The sequence below is a fragment of the Myxocyprinus asiaticus genome, chromosome 36 (assembly GCF_019703515.2).
Source record: "Myxocyprinus asiaticus isolate MX2 ecotype Aquarium Trade chromosome 36, UBuf_Myxa_2, whole genome shotgun sequence".
Lineage (NCBI taxonomy): Eukaryota > Metazoa > Chordata > Actinopteri > Cypriniformes > Catostomidae > Myxocyprinus > Myxocyprinus asiaticus.
This window is the reverse complement of record NC_059379.1, coordinates 6,404,905-6,425,281: the sequence shown is the minus strand read 5'-3', so window position 1 is coordinate 6,425,281 and position 20,377 is coordinate 6,404,905. Positions and strand designations below refer to the sequence as shown.

The window sequence follows — 20,377 nt, the reverse complement described above, 5'->3', positions numbered from 1 at the left end:
AAACATGAATAATACATTACACATTATGAAAAACACAATTGTCAGAATTATGATCAGGTTAAACCTTGAATGAGTGTTCTAGGCACTTTAGCAGATTAGGTGCAGGATAAAATTACATTGCAGTAAGTTTTGCGTTTGTGTCAAAGTTCCTAGATTAAGATGAGATGTCCTGAGATACACTTGTATACACTTGAAAAATTAATTTGTACATTTGAAGTTATGAGCTTTAGTTTATTCTGCTAAAGATCATACCAAGGAATCCTTTCAAAGAATGCCTGCTTCAAGTCATCAAGCTCTTTTTTGTCTTGGGTGAGTTTTAGCATATGGGCCCCCCTTACTATAACTGTGATAACAAAGAAAAGAAAATTACACGTTGCTTTCCGGTTGCATTTGTAAACTGTCCATTACTAACCTACGTTGGCTACACATGTAATTTAAAAAAATTAGAGGGAAATTATAAAGAGTTTTCTATAAATTCCACTGATACTATTTTAGAGAGTGGTCTAAACAATTAATAATGTCTTACCTGTCCAACAAAAAAGAAGCAACATCGGCATCACTACTCATGTTTTTCTCCATCATCAAATCGTTCCAACTTGTGTATGCCGTACCGATGTTTCCTCTAGTTTTTTACATTTGCGGGTCTTTCTGTCTTCTTGCTTCGGACCTTCTTCAGCAGTATAGCTACTGAACCTCCTGTTGTCTCTGCTTCTTAAGCACGATAATAAGTATGTTCAATTGTATTATTTTTGCTCTTCGCATCACCAAACAACACTGTGCTAAGCAGACATGCGCATCTACGTAGGCAGCAGCCAATGAGCGTGAGGTTTTCTTCTTCGACGTTTAGTGAAACACAGCAGACCATGTCATTTCAACATGGCTAAACACATTGAAGGGGTGACCCTCACCATCTATAATAAAAACACATTTTAGAGAAAACTATTATGAGTACAGTCTTCATCTCATGTGAGTGTACACCATTCAGATCACTCTTCACAAAAACACAAATCATTTTTTTTTTTTTTTGCCCCAAATTACTGAATGCACTTTAAAAAAAAAAAAAAAAAAAAAAAAAAACATAAATAAATAAAATAATAATAAGAAAAAGAAAAAGAGAAAAAATCTGTGTTACAGTGAGGCACTTACAATGGTGGTGAATGGGGCATTCCAAAATGATAAAATACTCACTTTTTCAAAAGTATGGCCATAAGACATAAACAATATGCATGCTAACATGATTTTAGTGTGATAAAATCATTTACTAACCTTTCTGTGTAAAGTTATAGCCAATTTTACAAATGTGTTGCCATGACGATGTAAGGTCAACAAACCCTAAAACCTAAAAATGGCTGTAAAAATGACAATTTAAATAACTTAACAGCTCAAATAATATGAGATTTAATGTAAGTGATTTTATAAAATAATAAGCTTCACATTTCTGCCTTTAAAACCTCCAAAAATTTACCACATTCACTTTTATTGTAAGTGCCTCACTGTAACCTCAATGTTTTTAATCAGCTGTTTTACCAGTCATATGTGTGAATATGAATACAACACGTTGTTTTAGCACCTCCAGCATTCATTTCACAAGGAAACTGCCATGAAACGTAAAACATGGTGAGAAAAACTCATTCTGCAAAAATGTAGTTATATATATGTTTCTATGAGAGCAGGTTGGTCTTGTTCATTCTCTAACAATTGTGCTAATGACATACAATTCCAGTTATGTATCAAACAGCCAGCATTATGAGCAGTCCTTACCTGACTCAGATGTCCTCCTTGAGGAATAGAACTGAGAGCTATGTTAGTTGTTTGATGTTCTGTCTCTTCTCTCTGCACAGATAAGGGTCTGTAAAGCAGGTCTCTAAATGCTTTCTATAATTAATCATTTGTTTATCAGTCTGTTTGTTTTATAATCTTGTAGTCTTGTAAAGATTAATGAAGCAGCATATTGAAAATCTCTTTGAAGTAGAGGCTGTTTTGTGTGTGTATGGCTGTCAGCCACATCTGCAATAAAAATAAATAAATAAATAAATAAATAAATAAATAAATAAATTAGGTTAATGATCAACTAATTGTAAATTAGAAAAAAAGAAAAAAAAAGAAAATAAGATTCTTCTCATTAAAATAATAAAAAAAAATAAACACAAATTTAAACAAAATTGATTTGAACTCTGCTGCAAAAATGGTTTGATAGAACATTAATTAGAATATTTAATTTTATTAATTTACGTTTTATTTTTTATTTTATTTTATTTATTTTTTTTACAAATATGAAAAAGGGCATCATGCTTTGCCTCATAATCTTTTGATCTGTTAAATATGTGTCCTTCAAATGCAGAAAGAAGCTAGTAGTTTATGATAAGATGACCAATGTCAAGATATCAGTATTTTAAACTTACACATATGATGTACATCATCCTTGGGGTTTTGAGTCCTATTTTTGTATTCTTTGTGTGTGTGTGTGTGTGTGTGTGTGTGTGTGTGTGTGTGTGTGTGTGTGTGTGTACGTACCTATGCTGTATTAATTTTAACACAAATTTAGAAAATTCAGATGTGTCGGTTTTATGCATTACATTCCCATTTCTGCAGTCTCAGAGTGGCCTTTATGATGTGTTTTTATGGAGATTCAAGCCACCTAACAGTTTAGAATCATAACATCAAAGGCTTTTGTTGAGAGTCCAATGCAAATGTGCACAAAAAATCCTCAGATGGTTTTGTGTTTACCACCCTGAGTAAATTTAACAAGCCAGCAGCTGAAATGTGGGAAATATGCACCGTGGCAACCCATCTCACCCATAGCTCCCACTTCATTTCTCTTCCTCAAATTTAGGTCAAGCAACAAATAAATAAATAAGCAGTCTTGAAAATATCAGTTTGCATTAATGTGTCCAGACTTCTGAACAGGATTGAAAAGGTGTTTGTGAGAGAATGAGTCCATTATAAACTATAGATGCTTGTAAGACCTACTGTAACCATCTGTTTATGCCTACTGTGGTGCTTTGACTCACCAAGACATATGTAACATATCCACTAAGAGTGGTTATGTGGTTGCTTAACAAGGTTGCTAGGCCAGTACTGCACCGCAGCATCACAGATGTTCAAAACTTGTCCTGCAGATACTGTAGCAATTCATTAAAGTACATTATATTTTCGTGCTAACTTGCCGCATGACTGAATCAAACATAATGAGCTCTGTGCAAAGCTGTGAAGAATAGAAACAAGAAAGAAAATGGTAATTTATATCCGTTGAGTGGCCAGAGGAAAATTTTCTTGCTAGTAGGTTCATAGTTCAGGAGACTTAATAGTTTCAATGTTGTCTCAGATGTTTTTCCTAAAATTCCTTAGGAGAAATAAAAATAGACACAAATGAGACTAAAATTTATGTGGATAGCATAGCTCAGATCAATTGCTCTTGGAACAACTAGATGAGAAATGGTCATAATTTACCCAAAAATGAAAATTACTCACCTTCGTGCCATCCCAAATGTGTATGACTTTCTTTCTTCCGCAAAAAAAAAAAAAAAAAAAAAAAGCAAAGATTTTTAGAAGAAAATCTCAGTCCTGTAGGTCTATACAATGCAAGTGAATGGTGACCAAAACTTCAAAGCTCAAAAAGCACATAAAGGCACATAAAAGTAATCCATAAGACTCCAGTTGTTTAATCCATGTCTTCTGAAGTGATCCAATCGATTTTGGATGAGAACATACCAAAATATAACACTTTTTCTATTATAAAACTTAACATCAGCAGTCTCCTTGAAGCCATGTAGTGCTCTGTGCATGTGTCAAGCGTTAGGAAGTGTAATCAAGCTTGAAATCATGATCCTGTCTAGAGACTGCAATGGCAAGATATACAGTGAAAAAGGAGTTACATTTTGGTATGCTCTCACCCCAAACCAATTGGAAGACATGGATTAAACCACTGGAGTCATTTTGAATATTTTATGTTGCCTTTATGTGCTTTTTGGAGCTTCAAAGTTTTGGTCACCATTCACTTGCATTGCATGGACCTACAGATCTGAGATATCCTTCTAACAATCTTAATGTATGCTCTGCAGAAGAAAGAAAGTCATACATATCTGGGATGGCATGAGGGTGAGTAAATGATGAGAGTATTTTCATTTTTGGGTAAACTATCCCTTCAAGTTCATATTGAAATCTCTGACTTTTGATTGCAGACTTTGGTATCTTGGCAATTCTGAGCACAGATCAAGACATTGTTGAGATCTTTTCTGAAACTTTAGTGGAGTCACATAACATTACCTGGGTCTTGTTATGAAGAGAAATGTCTGAGAAGAAACTTAAGCAAAAGTCTCAATTTAATCAAATTGCTGTATTGGCGCAACAGTTGTGAAATATAAGAGATCTTGTGTGAGTTTTCTTTCCTACGTGACTGGTTTTGCTTCAGGGCCCATATTTTACATTGGAGAGCAAGTGGTGACCCACCACAGTACCAAAACTGTTTATTGTACAAAACTGAATGTCAGTGGTTTCATGCTCTCAACAGCCAGTAAATCACAAAGCACAAAACACATTGTGGTCGGCACAAAAATGGCTATACGCATTGCAAAGGGAAACCATATTTAATGTAGAGTTGTATTTGCTTTTACCTTGCATGATTTTTTCAGGCTTTGAGGATGAGGGCATGTCATGCAATCTGTCAATGTTATCATCTGCCTAATCTGGCTAGCTTCAACCAAGTGACAGATAAATTCGTGCCACAATACTCTAGATTTTGTTTAGATGCACAGCCCTTGACATCAACATTAGAAGTGTTTCTCTTCGATTTTAAAAGCTAAGAAGCTTTTTATTTCGCTATCCTAACTATGCTCAAATATATAGTTAGTTGCATTTTATTATTTACATTTAGCATTGTTTTGTGTGTGTGTGTGTGTGTGTGTGTGTGTGTTTCCCCCTTCTGTCCAAAACCCTATCAAAACAAACCTGCAACCCATTTCTGTGTCCCACCAGCTGAGGCAGACTGATCTCGCTGTGAATTCAGCGACTTCAAGTTCTTCTGCTGAAATCAGCCTGTGCTTACCAAAATTCGAATCACTACCCCCAGTGGCCAAAGCTGGAAGTGTTGTTGATGTATGGGCACAAGTGAGCTCCAGTTTAGGAGGAAATGTCCACAAAGTGGCACAAAAAGTGAGTTGATTTTAGTTGTAAAGGACGTATACAGTCAAAAGGAATGCAAAATTATGTTACGCCCTAACCAAAACCCAAACACTAAACCTTACTCTCAGTACAGTAAAAATGCAGTCTTAGAGAGAAAATGCAAACTCTGAATTGCGCTCATTATTGATTAAGTGAACACAATTACTTCCTGGTTTCCATGGGGTCAGAATCCATGTCTCTGAGGCTGCTTGCACAATGCGCTTTCAATAGCACCACAGGAAAAGGTAAACACATTTGAATTAATGCAAAAATGCATGATGGGAGATGCCTCTTGTCAGTAACTTCACTTGTCTAACCTAACCCTAAGCCAGATTAGCCTAGTAAAAGATCTGCAGTAAATAAATAAATAAATAAATAAAATAAAGAATCTGTAAAACTAAATAGATTTTTGCACTATGTTTTTCAGGTATTCCATTGACTGGAAGAGTGATCTGGACAGTTTCTTCGATATTGACCCCGTCAGAGGAACCATCTCAACCAATGAGCTTCTGGACAGGGAGGGTATAGCCCAGCACAACATTTCTGTCATGGCCACTAAAGTTAGTAAGTATTGCTGTGAACCTCCGAAGTGATTTATAAAAGTCCAGTCGCCTTGCTAACGGATTTACAGTGACCCATCGTGGTGCAGTCAGTGACGAATTCCATTAAATCTCTAGGCATTTTATGAGCAATTATAAAACAAGAAGACTGGAATATGTATAATTACCATACTGACATTCCTTTCTCCTTGACCCCCTAAATTTAGCAATTGACGTATTCCTACTTTCTTAAATGGTTGGTTGAATTAATTATTCATTGCCATCAGTTATAGAAGACATTGTCTCATATTACTCTTCACAACTTTGTCTTAATGAACTTTATAGAAACAAGTTTTAAATATAAAACCAAAAATGTCACACTTCTTTTAACAAACTGATCACACTGTGAACTCTGCAACAGTAGGTTCAAAGTGTTGTTACTGAAATCGGTCTGTGCTTACTGAAATTTGAATCGCTGCCCCCAGTGGCCCAAGCTGGAAGTGTTGTTGAACGTATGGGCACGTGTGAGCTCCAGTTTCTGGGTGAAATATCCACTGAGTGGTGTCAAAAGAGAGTTGTATTTTTAGTTATAAACAATGTAATACAGTCAACAGGAATACTTATTTTATACGTATTATCCCCCTGACCTAAACCCCAATCCTAAACCTAATCGTCAGTGAGGTACAAATTTCATTTTAGTGTGAAAACGCAACCTCCAAACCACGCTTACCACTGTTTATGTGATTACTTTCTGGTTCCTACGGGAGCAGAACCCATGTCTCTGAGGTTGCTAGTGCTAATAGTGCTAAAGGGAAATGTGTTCATGCTTGAATTAATACAAAACATGTCTGATGGTGGGTTGCCGCTTGTCAGTAATTCAGCTGAATAGGCTTAATTTTAGGGTGCATGAATTTTTGGAAGCAACATGTCGATTTTCAGTCTCAAGACAACATTAAAATTATTCCCATGTAATTTCTAAATGCACATTCCTGGTCTTATTGTGCATGGTTTATCCGAAATAAGTTTCTCCAATTCTAAAATAACTTTCTGATGATGTCACAAATCTCTTTTACTTTTCAGCATCTACCCTCAAATCACCTGGCTCCAGTCTGTTATGCAATCTAATCAATTCCCAGTGTATTAAATCAAGTCGTGCCCTATATTTTTTATTTTTTTTAAATCTCTTTTTTCATTCCTAAATATGTCGGATAACAAAAGTAAAATGGAAAGAACTGCATTTTGTGTTGACTTTATAGGACTAATTTTGAAAGACGATCAACCACCAATTTCAAGCATGTCACTGCTGTAATTATGTTTGCATCCAAATTTAGATTGAATCACCACATAAATAAGGAGATCCATCGTCATCAACACATCAAATTTGCTAAGAAATCATCAAAGCCATTATCTTGGAGGCTATGCAGTACTCAATCAAAATTACAAATGCAACGACTCACATTCATTAAGATGGAATGGGGATGAGAGGTCATTAAAAGTTGAGCTTGTATCGCCATGGTAACAGTTATAACACACTGTCTCTCAAGGTTGCACTGGTGATATGCTAATTGTGATTTCTAATGCTAATTTAGGAGAGACTTGGCACAAGTCGGGGCTGTTAAACCTTCCTTCTCTACTGCAATGGGAATTGTCCACACCATGTTAGAAGCTCCATCTTTATTAATATGTATATTTCACTATCAGTGTCTCTCAGACAGTGTTTTACATTCTGTTTTAGTGGCCCTGATGGAATCCTTTAGAGATTTGGAGAAAGCACAGAGTGTGTAGTCTTATGTTGATATTTCCAGAAACATCTACAGTATAATACCTGGAAAGCTAACCGTTAGCATTCCCATTCATCTCAATGGCAGTTGCTTGGCTGGCACATGTGAAACAACTACAATAATACAATGAAATATTCACAATTTATATGTTGCCAGTAGTTTTTGAATGACAGTCATTGAAGAAACAAGCTTTCCCCATAGAATCATGCAATTACAGCATCTGCTAGCAGGAGCTAACTATGCTAACCAGCCCAACATTCACTTGCTGCATGACTCATACTTAAACTGGACATTATCAACATTAGTCAAAGTTAGTTCATTGTAACTTTTTGCCCACTTTGAACATTTGGAGCTCTTAATTATATGAGTAGCCTACAGACTGTATTTAACAAGCCATGTTTGCATTACAACTTATAAATGCTCATATCACCAATGAGTGATGTGTAATACACTGACTAGCTTTATATAGTCTTGTAAAACATTGTAAAACGGGTTTTATATCAGAACCAGAGATTATGAGCTGCAGAGAACACCTGTTCAACAACATCATGAGCTAGTCTGGCACATATTCCAGCCTCGCTGTGTATCTGGTTTCTCCTGTGCTTTTTGGGAGTGTTAATGTCACACCAGGTGGAGTTCTAGATGTTCCTGCATCTCAAAATCATACCCTGACGTGCTAAATATGAAATTGCTGAGGCAAGCATGAATCAGAACAGTTTGAAAGCATTCTACGCTTGTTGTTCATGATGAAACTTCTGCCTTTAGTTTCCACTAGGGCAGCAAACACATGATTTGCATAACCCCTTCTGTGATACAAATTAGAGTCAGCTAGCTGTAAAAAACTTTTTTTTTTATACAGTAGAGTTCGAACAAATATGTTTAGAAATGCCTAGTTTGAATGTACTGTTTATGCCTGGTATTAAAGCGGAATTATGTCATTTTGTTGTTTTTATTATTTTATTATGTTTAAATACTTTTTTCTTATTCCAGCTAAACTCAGCTAAATTCTAGCAGAGACAGCTATAAGTAAACCATTTGTACACTGATTTCACTGAAAAGTGTAATCTCTGTGGCTCTGTGGCACTATAATAAAACATTTCTCTGTTTGTTTGAGCATCAGAAACAGCCCGACATTAGCTCAATCACTGGTGTGAGTTTGGGGCAGGATTATCTGTTTGCCCAGCCAATGGCAGAATGATCAGGAATCATACTGGAAAAAAGTCATTATTTTTGTTTGGTGAAGCTAGTGGTGTAGAAAATACACAATCCATCTTTAATATCCATCTCATGCTATACATGCTAATTGGAGAAATGTGGATAATGTGATGCATGCACGTTAATACAACTGGTCGACTAAAATAATGAGCATTTCATTAGCATCGTCATGCTTGTGGTGGATATAAAAATACATATTAAGGAGAAACAGTGTGGGGACTTTTTTTGTCAACTGTTTTTGCAGTTTATCAACATGCAATAGCAAGTTAGTGATGTGTAGTCGTGAAATCAGAGACCCTCCCCTCGACAATATCCGATTAAAAGTGGTCACTTGAGATGCATTTAAAACATGTATACCAGGTGAAAACAGGCCTATAATCAAAAAGTCATGGAAATGAAAGATGTGTCCTCAAATGCGCACCAAACTGTCTGTCAGATATTAAAAGCAGAATTGTTTTAATCTGAATAAGAGGCACTTATTATATATGTGATAAAGGCACAGCTGAAATCAGGCGTACAACAATAATCATCATCACATTTCTCTGTGCCTCCCACAGAAGAAAAAATTAAATGAATCAAGCAAACATCAAAAGTGTGTGACTTGATAAAGGCAGGTTTTCTGAGGTGCAGTTGGTGTACAGTGAAATGGGTGATTTTGCTCCTTATACCACTGCTCCATCTAGTGATGAAGTCCCAATATCAAACTCCAGTGATGACGCAAAATAGTTTAGTAGATGCATTGATAGGTTTTATTTATGATTAATCTCAGGTTTTAAAGATATTAGCCATAACATATTTATTTATTTATTTGTAAAATGTTGTAAAACTACACTGGCGGCCAAAAGTTTGGAATAATGTACAGATTTTGCTCTTATGGAAAGAAATTGGTACTTTTATTCACCAAAGTGGCATTCAACTGATCACAATGTATAGTCAGGACATTAATAACGTGAAAAATTACTATTACAATATTAAAAATAAAATGTTCAGAACTTCTTAAACTACTTCAAAGAGTTCTCATCAAAAAATCCTCCATGTGCAGCAATGACATCTTTGCAGATCCTTGGAATTCTAGCTGTCAGTTTGTCCAGATACTCAGGTGACATTTCACCCCACACTTCCTGTAGCACTTGCCATAGATGTGCCACTTCTCACGCACCTTACAGTCTAGCTGATTCCACAAAAGCTCAGTGGGGTTAAGATCCATAACACTCTTTTCCAATTATCTGTTGTCTAATGTATGTTTCTTTGCCCACTCTAACCTTTTCTTTATTTTTTTCTGTCAAAAGTGGCTTTTCTTTGCATTTCTTCCCATAAGGCCTGCACCCCTGAGTCTTCTCTTTACTGTTGTACATGAAACTGGTGTTGAGCAGGTAGAATTCAATGAAGCTGTCAGCTGAGGACATGTGAGATGTCTATTTCTCACACTAGAGACTCTGATGTACTTATCCTCTTGTTTAGTTGTACATCTGGCCTTCCACATCTCTTTCTGTCCTTGTTAGAGCCAGTTGTCCTTTGTCTTTGAAAACTGAAGTGTACACCTTTGCATGAAATCTTCATCTTTTTTTTTTTTGTATGTTTTTTTTTTTTTGTATGTTTTTCAAGCATTGTATAGCCTTCGTTCCTCAATACAATGATTGACTGACAAGTTTCTAGAGAAAGCTGTTTCTTTTTTGCCATTTTTGACCTAATAGTGACCTTAAGACATGCCAGTCTATTGCATACTGTGGCAACTCAAAAACAAACACAAAGACAATGTTAAACTTCATTTAACGAACCAAATAGCTTTGAGCTGTGTTTGATATAATGGCAAGTGATTTTCTAGTACCAAATTAGCAATTTAGCACGATTACTCAAGGATAAGGTGTTGGAGTGATGGCTGCTGTCTAGATTTGATCAAAAATACTCTTTTCAAATAGTGATGGTGCTGTTTTTTACATCAGTAATGTCCTGACTATACTTTGTGATTAGTTGAATGCCTCTTTGGTGAATTAAAGTACCAATTTCCTTCCGAAACAGCAAAATCTGTACATTATTCCAAACGTTTGGCCGCCAGTGTAACTATCACCCTATTCTGCAACAGTTTAGAATAATTTCATTTAATAACACAGTATTTTCATATATTTTCATGTATATTAACCCACGTTTAAGCTCTAGCTTTAACATTTGTTGTAAAATGTTCTAAAACTAATTACAGGGTATTAGCCTATTCTGAAACAGTTTATAATAATTTCCATTGATTATGCACTTTTTCCTATATTTCCATACATAAACCCATGATTAAGCTCAGGTTTTAATGGTATAAGCTATACAATTTGTTCTAAGATGTTCTAAAATGTATTATTAGCCTATTCTGCAACAATTTATTATAATTTCCATTAATAAAATTCACTCAAAAATATAATTGTGTAATTTATAACAAAATAAAATGTATAAAGCTTAAAATATTTAGTTTATATATATATATATATATATATATATATATATATATATATATATATATATATATATTATTTTGTTAAAGCTTACTCAAATCAATTTGATAAAATGTTGTTTTGAAATTGAAATGCATAAATGTTAAATTTTTTGAGTATACATTTTCCTTCATGCATATTAACCAAGATTAATAAATGCTGTAATCTTACAAGTACTGTATACCTTATAGAATATTAGATTCTATATTTACATTTATGCATTTGGCACTTTTATCCAAAGCGATTTCAATCAAGGTATACATTTGTATCATAAATGTTTTTTTTTTTTTTTTTTCAGATCCTATCTTCTACTGTAATAAATAGATGTGTAACACTCAGAAAATAAATGTATTTGAAAATACATCTTCCTTTGTTATTTAATTATTCATGCATTAATATTAATTTATAAAAAATGCTATTGTTCATTGTTAGTTCATGCTAGTTCATAATGCATTAACTTTTTGTTAACATATACAACTTTTACTTAAAAAATATATATATATATTATATGCTGCAATGAACACTAACCAATATTAATAAGTGTTGTAAATGTATTGTTCATTGTTAGTTCCAGTTAACTAATATAATTAACTAATGTTAACAAACACAACTTTATTGTAAAGTGTTACCAGTTGTGTACTTGGTTTAGTTAGCGAAAAACCTTTTTATACAGTTTATTACAAAACTTCCGTATTGGCTACACAAAAATATAATTTTCTGCAGGACATTTTTGGGCAAAAGCTCCGATGCTGGAAAATCATGATGTGTCAGATGTGAGATAAATTGTAGCAACAGTAATGTTTTTACTGGACATTAGAAGCCCTGGAGTGCCTGAAGCTGAAGTAGCAAACAGTCGTACATGCACACACACACACACATGCACACATCTTCATCGAGGTCGCTCGCAGGTCTTTGCTTTAAATGGGACTCCAGGGAGGGATGAGTTCTAAGCCCATCTCACCTTCATTTCAGACACACTGAGCCCATATCCCCAATCAGATCTATAAAATCTTCCGTACCGATGTTGACCCAAACACTGCACACACCAGCAGAATAAAAAAAAAAAAAAAAAGCAAGCTATGTTAGAAGATCAACAGCAGTGCCAGAGGGGACAACCTTGTGTATCAGATGGATGGATGGATGAATTATTAAATAAATTAATTACATGTAGTTTCATAAAGACAGATTATAGATGATATAACAGCCTTTTTAAAAGCTTTCAATGTAGAACCACATGGTGGCAGTATTACATTAGAGGCTGATGATACAGTAACTTTGATATATGTACAGTGAACTCTGATAAATCTGGTAAATTATCTCTTTTGTTTCTGCCACATAAAGCATTAGGCTCATTGAACTGATGTAATATCATTGCTGATTTATGATTTTAGAATGGTAGTTAATGAATTAAAATTATAATAAGTGGTGATTTAGAGTTATTGATGTGACAGAGGAGACCTATTCCCAAGTCATGGAACAGTTTTAAATAGGAACTGTGTTTAATCTATGTTGAAATATTTATCACATGTGGATTTGGTATATAATGTGTGATGTCAATGATTTTAGATATTAAGTGATGGTAATGTTGTATAACGAGAGTGGCATTTTCAGTTTTTGGAGAAATATTTGGATAACCTGTTAGCTGTGAATCACCTTTGAATTTATAAAAATGTATAGTAATTGATTGTTCCTGAAAACAAATTCTTAAAGGAATATTCCAGGTCCAATACAAGTTAAGCTCAATCGACAGCATGTGTGGCATAATATTGATTACCACAAAAATAATTTGACTTTCCTTAAAAAAAAAAAAAATAAATAAAAAAAAAACATGGGTTTGCGGTGTAATGGCAACAAAGGTGTAAAATTGGATAGAACTTTACACAGTATATGTTTGGAAGTGATTATCACACTATCACACTAAAATCATGTTAACATACATATTGTTTGCCATAAAAAAAAAAAAAAAAAAAGAAAATTGAGTATTTTAACGTTTACAGATTGGCCCCATTCACTTCCATTGAAATTGCTTCACTATAACCCAGATTTTTTATTTATTTACTTATTATTATTATTTTTAGTAGTAGTACTAGTAGTAGTAGTAGTAATAGTAGTAGTAGTAGTAGTATATTTAACATTTATTTTTGTGGTAATCAAATGTGCTCTCCGGTCACTTTCCATGACCCATTTCTATTTGGTTCCTTGAGAGCCAATAGAAACCTTTTTTGAAAAAAATGCAATTGACCTCTGAAATGATTGATAATATATAGATTAAATAAAATGATTTTATTTGATCAATTATATATATATATATATATATATATATATATATATATATATATATATATATATATATATATATATATATTTATTTATATATATCCTGGGCACTCATCCGGCCGCGCCCTGGCCCCATCTCGAACGGCTCTCCTCGCGTGCCTGCAATCCCGGGCCAATCAGAGTCCCACGGCGCTGCGGTCTCGTTACGTTTAGGGGGGCTTCTGACTGAGAGGCTTTCAGTCATAATCCCACAGATGGTAGCTTCGCACAAGTGGCTCCTCAGCCAAGCACACACACCAAATGTCTGAACCTGTGTTTCCTCTCGTATGAGCAGGATTACTATTGCAATAACACATCATCTGTAGGGTAAAACTAACCTTTCTCATGACGGCCCCTTGCTTGTCTATACTTACAGTATATTCATATACATAATCTGTCTTCTAAACTCACTATCTTCTTTTTGTGTAGATAACCCAGTGCTGACCAGTAGAGTGGCTGTCATAGTTCATGTGCTGGACATTAATGAGTTTCCACCAGAGCTCGCCATGCCTTATGAAACCTTTGTGTGTGAGAGCGCCAAAGTTGGACAGGTGAGTGAATATAGATCGGTGTGTGCATGTGTGTATGTTTACATGCTGAAAAACCAATTATGGTCTAATGAGCCATTTAAGATGATGTAAGACATACTGCAAACTCTGACACTCTCATAACATCCTGGAAGTGCTGCATATTCCTGGTTTAGCTAGGTAGAGTTGTGTTTGTGCCCCCTCCCCTAACCCCATGCATTTCCTAATCTACTGTATCTTATATTTACACTAAACCTTACACTAAAATAGAAAATCTTTCCTTTATGAAATAGTCCGTCCCCCCCCCCCCCCCCCAAAAAAAAGAAAAAAAACGAAAGATAATTCTCTAATTATTTACTTAATCTTATGCTGTCTAAAACTTGTATGACTTTCTTCTGTGGAACACAAGTTAAGATATTTTCAGTAACATATGTCTTTATGTTAAGTCAATGGTGTCCAAAACTTTCAAGCTCCAAAAAGGACATTAGGACAGCATAAAGTATTACATACGACTTGAGTTATTTAATCCATGTCTTCTGAAGTTATACGATCAGTTTTGGGTGAGAAACAGACCAAAATGTAACTCCTTATTCACTATAAATCTTGACAGCAGCAGTCTCCTTGGCCAAGACTAAGATTTGAAGCTTGATTACACTTCCTCACTTTACACACACTAATTGATGCATTCACGTTGCAATTGTTGTAATTATTAAAGCTAAAGTGGGTATTTTTTATTTTTTTCACCTGTTTAATCATCCACCAGGGAAAGTCTGATATAAGTAATAGCATAAAAAGCAAACAAAATATATTAACTGGATGAGCATAAGCCTTACTAAATTGTTAGATTTAAATGCTTAAAACAAGAAAACACTATTTGCCAATGGGGTAAGAAAAAAAAAATCTAAATATATTCTCTGAAATCTAATCTTATTATCTTTCAATTTTGCTTCTCAAGGAAGAAGTTCTAAGAATTTGTATATGTTTTTACTGGAAAACAAGACACAAATATCAATTAATTATGTTTTGCAGTAAATAAACTCAGTGGTTTATGGGAAGTGTTGTTTGGTTTTGAGATTCCATGATAAAACACAAAATGTAACTGCTGGACTATTTTGAGGGGTCAGAAGTGTGTGGTTTGATTGATAGTTTGTGCAGAAGAGCATGTTGGATTAGTGATGTGCTAGTTAATCGTCCAATCCAGCATACATCTGCAGAGCTCACCATAGACCTACAACAGGTGATGCCAGCAGGAGGGAGGGGGCAGTACCAGCATCAGTAAGCATGAAAGATGGATCTGTTTTTAATTTTAGTGCACGCTGTATCATGATCACTGGATGTGGAGCCGATTAAATGGTTTTAGATGTCAAATCCACACAGGCAAATCTTATAAACATTATTATTGAGCACATTTTACTCAATGGTACACTCAATTTTATGCACCTGTGACTAGTTTTTGAATTATAAGACGGGAAGAAAAATTTGCTTTATTTAACATTGCCATTTTAATTTTATTGTTTAAAACAACACTGCGAAATGGGTTTGTTTAAAAAAATACATCATGTAACTGTATATATATCACCATTATTTAAGAGTAAACACAGACTTGATGACTAATGTAACACAGACTCAGGCTGAGTGGGATCCATGTGCGGTTTATTAAAACACAAGTTCAAAGTACAAACAGGCGTGGGTAGGATAACCAGGGCAACCAACAATATCAGAGACAGGGCAGTAAACGTAGTCAAACAGGCAGAGGATCGGGGCAGGCAGCAAAACACCAATAGTAATAGTCCAGGCAAACACAGTGACTGGCTGGCTGGCTGGCTGGCTGGCAGGCAGGCTGGCAGGCAGGCAGGCAGAGTATTGTAAAGGGTAATCCAAAGCTGATCAACACAGTAAACAATAACGCTCAGAAATGCAAACAAGACTTCGCAATGAACAAACACACACACCGGGCTTAAATAATCTGAGTGATATGAGGCAGGTGTGGAGCAATCAATCCAGGCATGTGGGCACTTGGGAAATGTAATTCACTGTTAATATTCAGGTGAGTGAGACCTCCGGCGGTCGATTGAGGAATCTTCACCAGCGTTCGTGACAACTAATTAGTTTGCTGTGTACTACATGTGTGCTGCATGTCTTTTGAAATCATCTTAATGGTTTCGGTTAATGGTTATTTATTATTCAGTTTGTTTATAAAAGAGCTAAAGATAGTGATCATTTGAATTTCGATTAATAATGCAGATTTTTTAAAGCATGCAAAATAAGTGCAATGTACTTGCTTAAAGAGCATTGGCCTGTGTGCCGTAATTACCTTCATAAATCATGAAGAGATTTCATCAACATTAATGTTCATCATAAAATATTTAAATAGTCGATAAAACAGTTACTTTTAACTACACTCACAGTGTCCAGCAATGGTCAGATGTACCACCAAAGACATGACTGTTCTGCCATTATAGACCCCATCATCATGTAATAACATATGAATTTTAATGGCTTTTAGTCCATGTCTTTTAGCTTTAAAGCTGCCTTTATGCTATTATACACCTAAAAGTTGACAAAGGAAACTTTTGGCTGATATTCACATTTCAAGTTTTACCATATTTCTCTTCCGGGAAAACATAAAAAATATTGATGACTCATGCTGCACAAGAAAACTGCACTCGTCAAGCCATTTTATGGGGTCTTTTATTATTCTTAGTACAAACAAATCAATATTTTAATTGCTTTTAATTTTGTGTAAAAGTGTGCATTTTGCAGCAGCTTTTGGAAGATCAGCACGTGCAGCGTCAGATCAGTGCCTGTTTATGTTAAATTCTTAAACCTACAGTTCAATCATCTTTGATTAACTTTGTTTCACCTAGGTTATTCAGGTCATCAGTGCAAAAGACCAAGACCTCCCCCAAGCTGGACAAAGATTTTCCTTCAAATCTCCTCAAGAGGGAGTGAAGACCAAGAACTTTACCATCAGAGACTTTGGGAGTGAGTTTGGCTTTTATTCCCTGTAGCTCAACAGCTAAAGCATAGCACTAGAAAAAAGGTTGTGGGTTTGATTACCAGAACATAGATTGGATAATTCATTGGTCAAAAGGGTTGGGAACCCTGTTTACTTCATTGGAAAAGAGTAATAAAGGTTTTATTTGGTGCAGCTCACATGCTTTTCAGAATGTGGCACTGAAGCGAGGAGTTTTCAAATGCATAGCACATATTCAGCCACAGATTTTGGCCTTATGAAACTCCTGTCCACACTTCAGGCATGGATGCTCACTGAAGACATTATTTACTGGGACAACATGACAGTTGTCAAGGGCAGTTTGGCAAACCTGAAGAAAGCAGGCTAGTCTGTAACATACAATGTTTTCTTTAAAATGCTCAGCCGTCATGAAAATGCACTCAGTATAAACTCACAGTGACTGAGGTCAAACGGGCTAATCAGAGTTCAAAGAGCAACCTGCTGCCACCATGTTGCAGACAAAGCCTCCACCTGTCAACATGTCATTACTCTTAACATTAACACACCAACTAAACTCCACTACATTTTTAAAACATGAGCAGCTACATAATGTATTGCCATTTAATATTTTCTGGTTTGGGCGTTTGCTACAAGGCAAATGCACATGAGAAAATCACAGCTGTTTATTTATTTATTTATTTGTTTTTATTTTATTGGTGTTTGGATAAAGAGATGCTTATTAAAATGCACTATTTAACCTATTTATACTATTGTAGTATTACACGAAAAAAACACTTTTGTGTGTTTATCTACTCTTTTGTGCTTATTAGAATGTCACTTATTTAAAATAGCTACATGCTTATGTCAGTTTCATTTCGTAGAAGCCTTGGGGATCAAAAAAGCTAGATGCAGAGCAATGAATAGAACACAGCACTCTAGATACAGTCTAAGGCTACATCTACACTAATCTGCTTTCATTTGAAACTGCATTAATTTTGCTACATTTACACTTATCATCCACACTCGAACTGTGTTTTCCTCCACCAAAAATGTACCATTTAGAAAATGCTCTTCATTATTGCATACTTTGGAATACGATGAAATATGTAAATAAACAGAATAAACAGCGAGACGGCGCAAGCACTTTAAGATGTCCATCTCGTGCATGTTTACATAGGTAAACAATTGAAAAACATCACCGATAGTGCGTCCAGCACACTACAGCAGCTTTGTCTTCATCTCATGTGAATGTACATTATTTTGAAACCATTTTTTTTTAAACTACTATTTTACTGTTACTATTTGTTTCTGTTTAAAGTTTAGCAATTAGCAAAAAATCAATTAGTGCACCTTTTAGAAACCTGAGCCCAACATAACATAAAGCACCAACATCCCATATCGGGGACCAGCATCCAAAACACAACATATGCTGATGGGTATTTAGACATAAGAAAGCAAGGCAGCACACTAAAGAGATGGAACAAAGCAAGAAAGATAGAGGAGCCTAATATTCAGGAAGTTATCAATTGGACCAGCTGAGGAAGGTAATGTGAGGTCATCAGAAGGCAAAAGAGCTTCTCCACCTCAAGATGGCTCGTGAAATCATTTCAAATGATGTTCAGGAACAAACATTCTCTGCACAGAGAAAAGAGCATATTATTTAGACTCCTGAGACTGATTCGACACTCAGCTGTAGTGTGATATCCCTGTGGAACTGCTGCCAAGTATGCTAAGCGCTGAATGCTTTGTTTACTTTGGTGTCTTTTTGAAATCATACAAGTGTGCTCTTTGTGATGCAGAATAACATCTGCAAAACAGTGCAGTCGATCAATCATGCTACCTAAACAACAACAGAAATATCCTTCCAAGAAGATAAATCAATAGTAGAATTCAATTTCATAAGCCATCTCAATTTTTGATTCAAATGGTTTTTGAAAATTGTGTTGAATTAGTTTTGGGGGAACCCTTTAAAATGTATGTTGTTTTGTTTTGCTCTACCCCAGATAACACTGCCGGGGTGGTAGCACTCCGTAGCGGCTTCAAACGGCACTCTCAAGAGATCTACTATCTTCCACTTGCGATTGAGGATGGAGGCCTCCAGACATTGAGCAGTACCAGCACCCTCACCATCCATGTGTGTGGTTGTGATGCCAATGGATCTTTATTAACTTGCAGCGCTGAAGCTATTTTCCTTCCCGTGGGACTCAGTACCGGAGCCCTGATCGCTATTCTGGTGTGCATCATCATACTGCTGGGTAAGCAAGCACACATCCATCACAGCATTAGATAAAAAGAGTGCTGCCTATCCAAACTCCATATACTGGGTGTAATCTGAACTCAGTATGCAATGACAATGCATCCTGCAAATCCGATAGCCAGCAAGACTTTATTTAGCAAGATAACTAACCAAACTGGGATAGTGTCCGTCAAAACTCTGAGCAATTCTACACAACCAGAGACATTATAGGATGAGAAAGGTCACTGGTATACACATGAATGAAAGAAACTGTAATGCTGAATATAACAGCTGTAGGAATGGAAGTCCCAAAGGGACTTTGATGCTGTTTGCAACCCATTTTACTTCCGTAATCGGTCGTATTTCAGAGTGAAACAGGGTATTCATTGAAAAAACTGTGGGACAGGACTAAATTTCCATTGGGAATTGATATGATCATAAAAATTAGGTGCTGCATATTATAATGGAACCTTGTGGTTGGAGGAAATTTGTTGAAGTTGTTTCAGAGGTGGAGCAAATTATTACATTTTAATGATTACGAAAATGTCATGGAATGTTGAGGGAGGACCCAAATGCAGGAGGCAAGTTGAAGGGCTTTTATTAAAAAAAATAATAATAATAATAATAATAATATTATATATATATATAAAAAAAAAAAACTCACACCAGTGGGAAAAACAGAAAACAGAACAATAAACTACAATAATCAGAACAAACAAGAAAAATGACAGACATAAACCAATTGACAGGGAAATCACATCTGGCACAAGACTGAACATGAGAAGAGCTTATAAAGGTAAGGGTAATATGATTAAGATGCCACAGATAACAAGCAGGGTGGAGTAACGAGCAGTAGTCAGGGCAACAAAGCTAGCATTATCCTGCAAACACAAGAGGAAGAGGGTAAAACACAGAAACAAGCACACACAAGAAACAAACAGGCAGAAGAGACTGTCATAATCCTACCACAACAAGAATAAAACAAAGACAAAAGTGCCCCCCAAGACAAGAAAAACCACACAAACACAAAAACAGACTAGGGTGGGGCTGGAGACAAAGACCAGGGCGGGACTGGAGGTACAGACCAGGGAGGGACCAGAGGCATGGGAAGTACCATCCAGGGGAGGAAGGGTAGGCGGAAACCAGGGGGAAGGCTTTAGAAAGGGGATGGGG

General features: G+C 35.6%; 1 protein-coding gene across 1 annotated transcript in view; it reads left to right on the top strand.

The window, feature by feature from the left end:
- LOC127427319 (cadherin-12-like) overlaps positions 1-20,377 on the top strand; it is a 250,633-nt gene that overhangs the window by 209,993 nt on the left and 20,263 nt on the right. The window contains exons 8-11 of the mRNA XM_051674865.1: positions 5,588-5,724; positions 13,915-14,036; positions 16,880-16,997; positions 18,972-19,223. Coding sequence (XP_051530825.1) covers positions 5,588-5,724; positions 13,915-14,036; positions 16,880-16,997; positions 18,972-19,223 — 629 coding nt within the window. The remainder of the gene's footprint in view (positions 1-5,587; positions 5,725-13,914; positions 14,037-16,879; positions 16,998-18,971; positions 19,224-20,377) is intronic.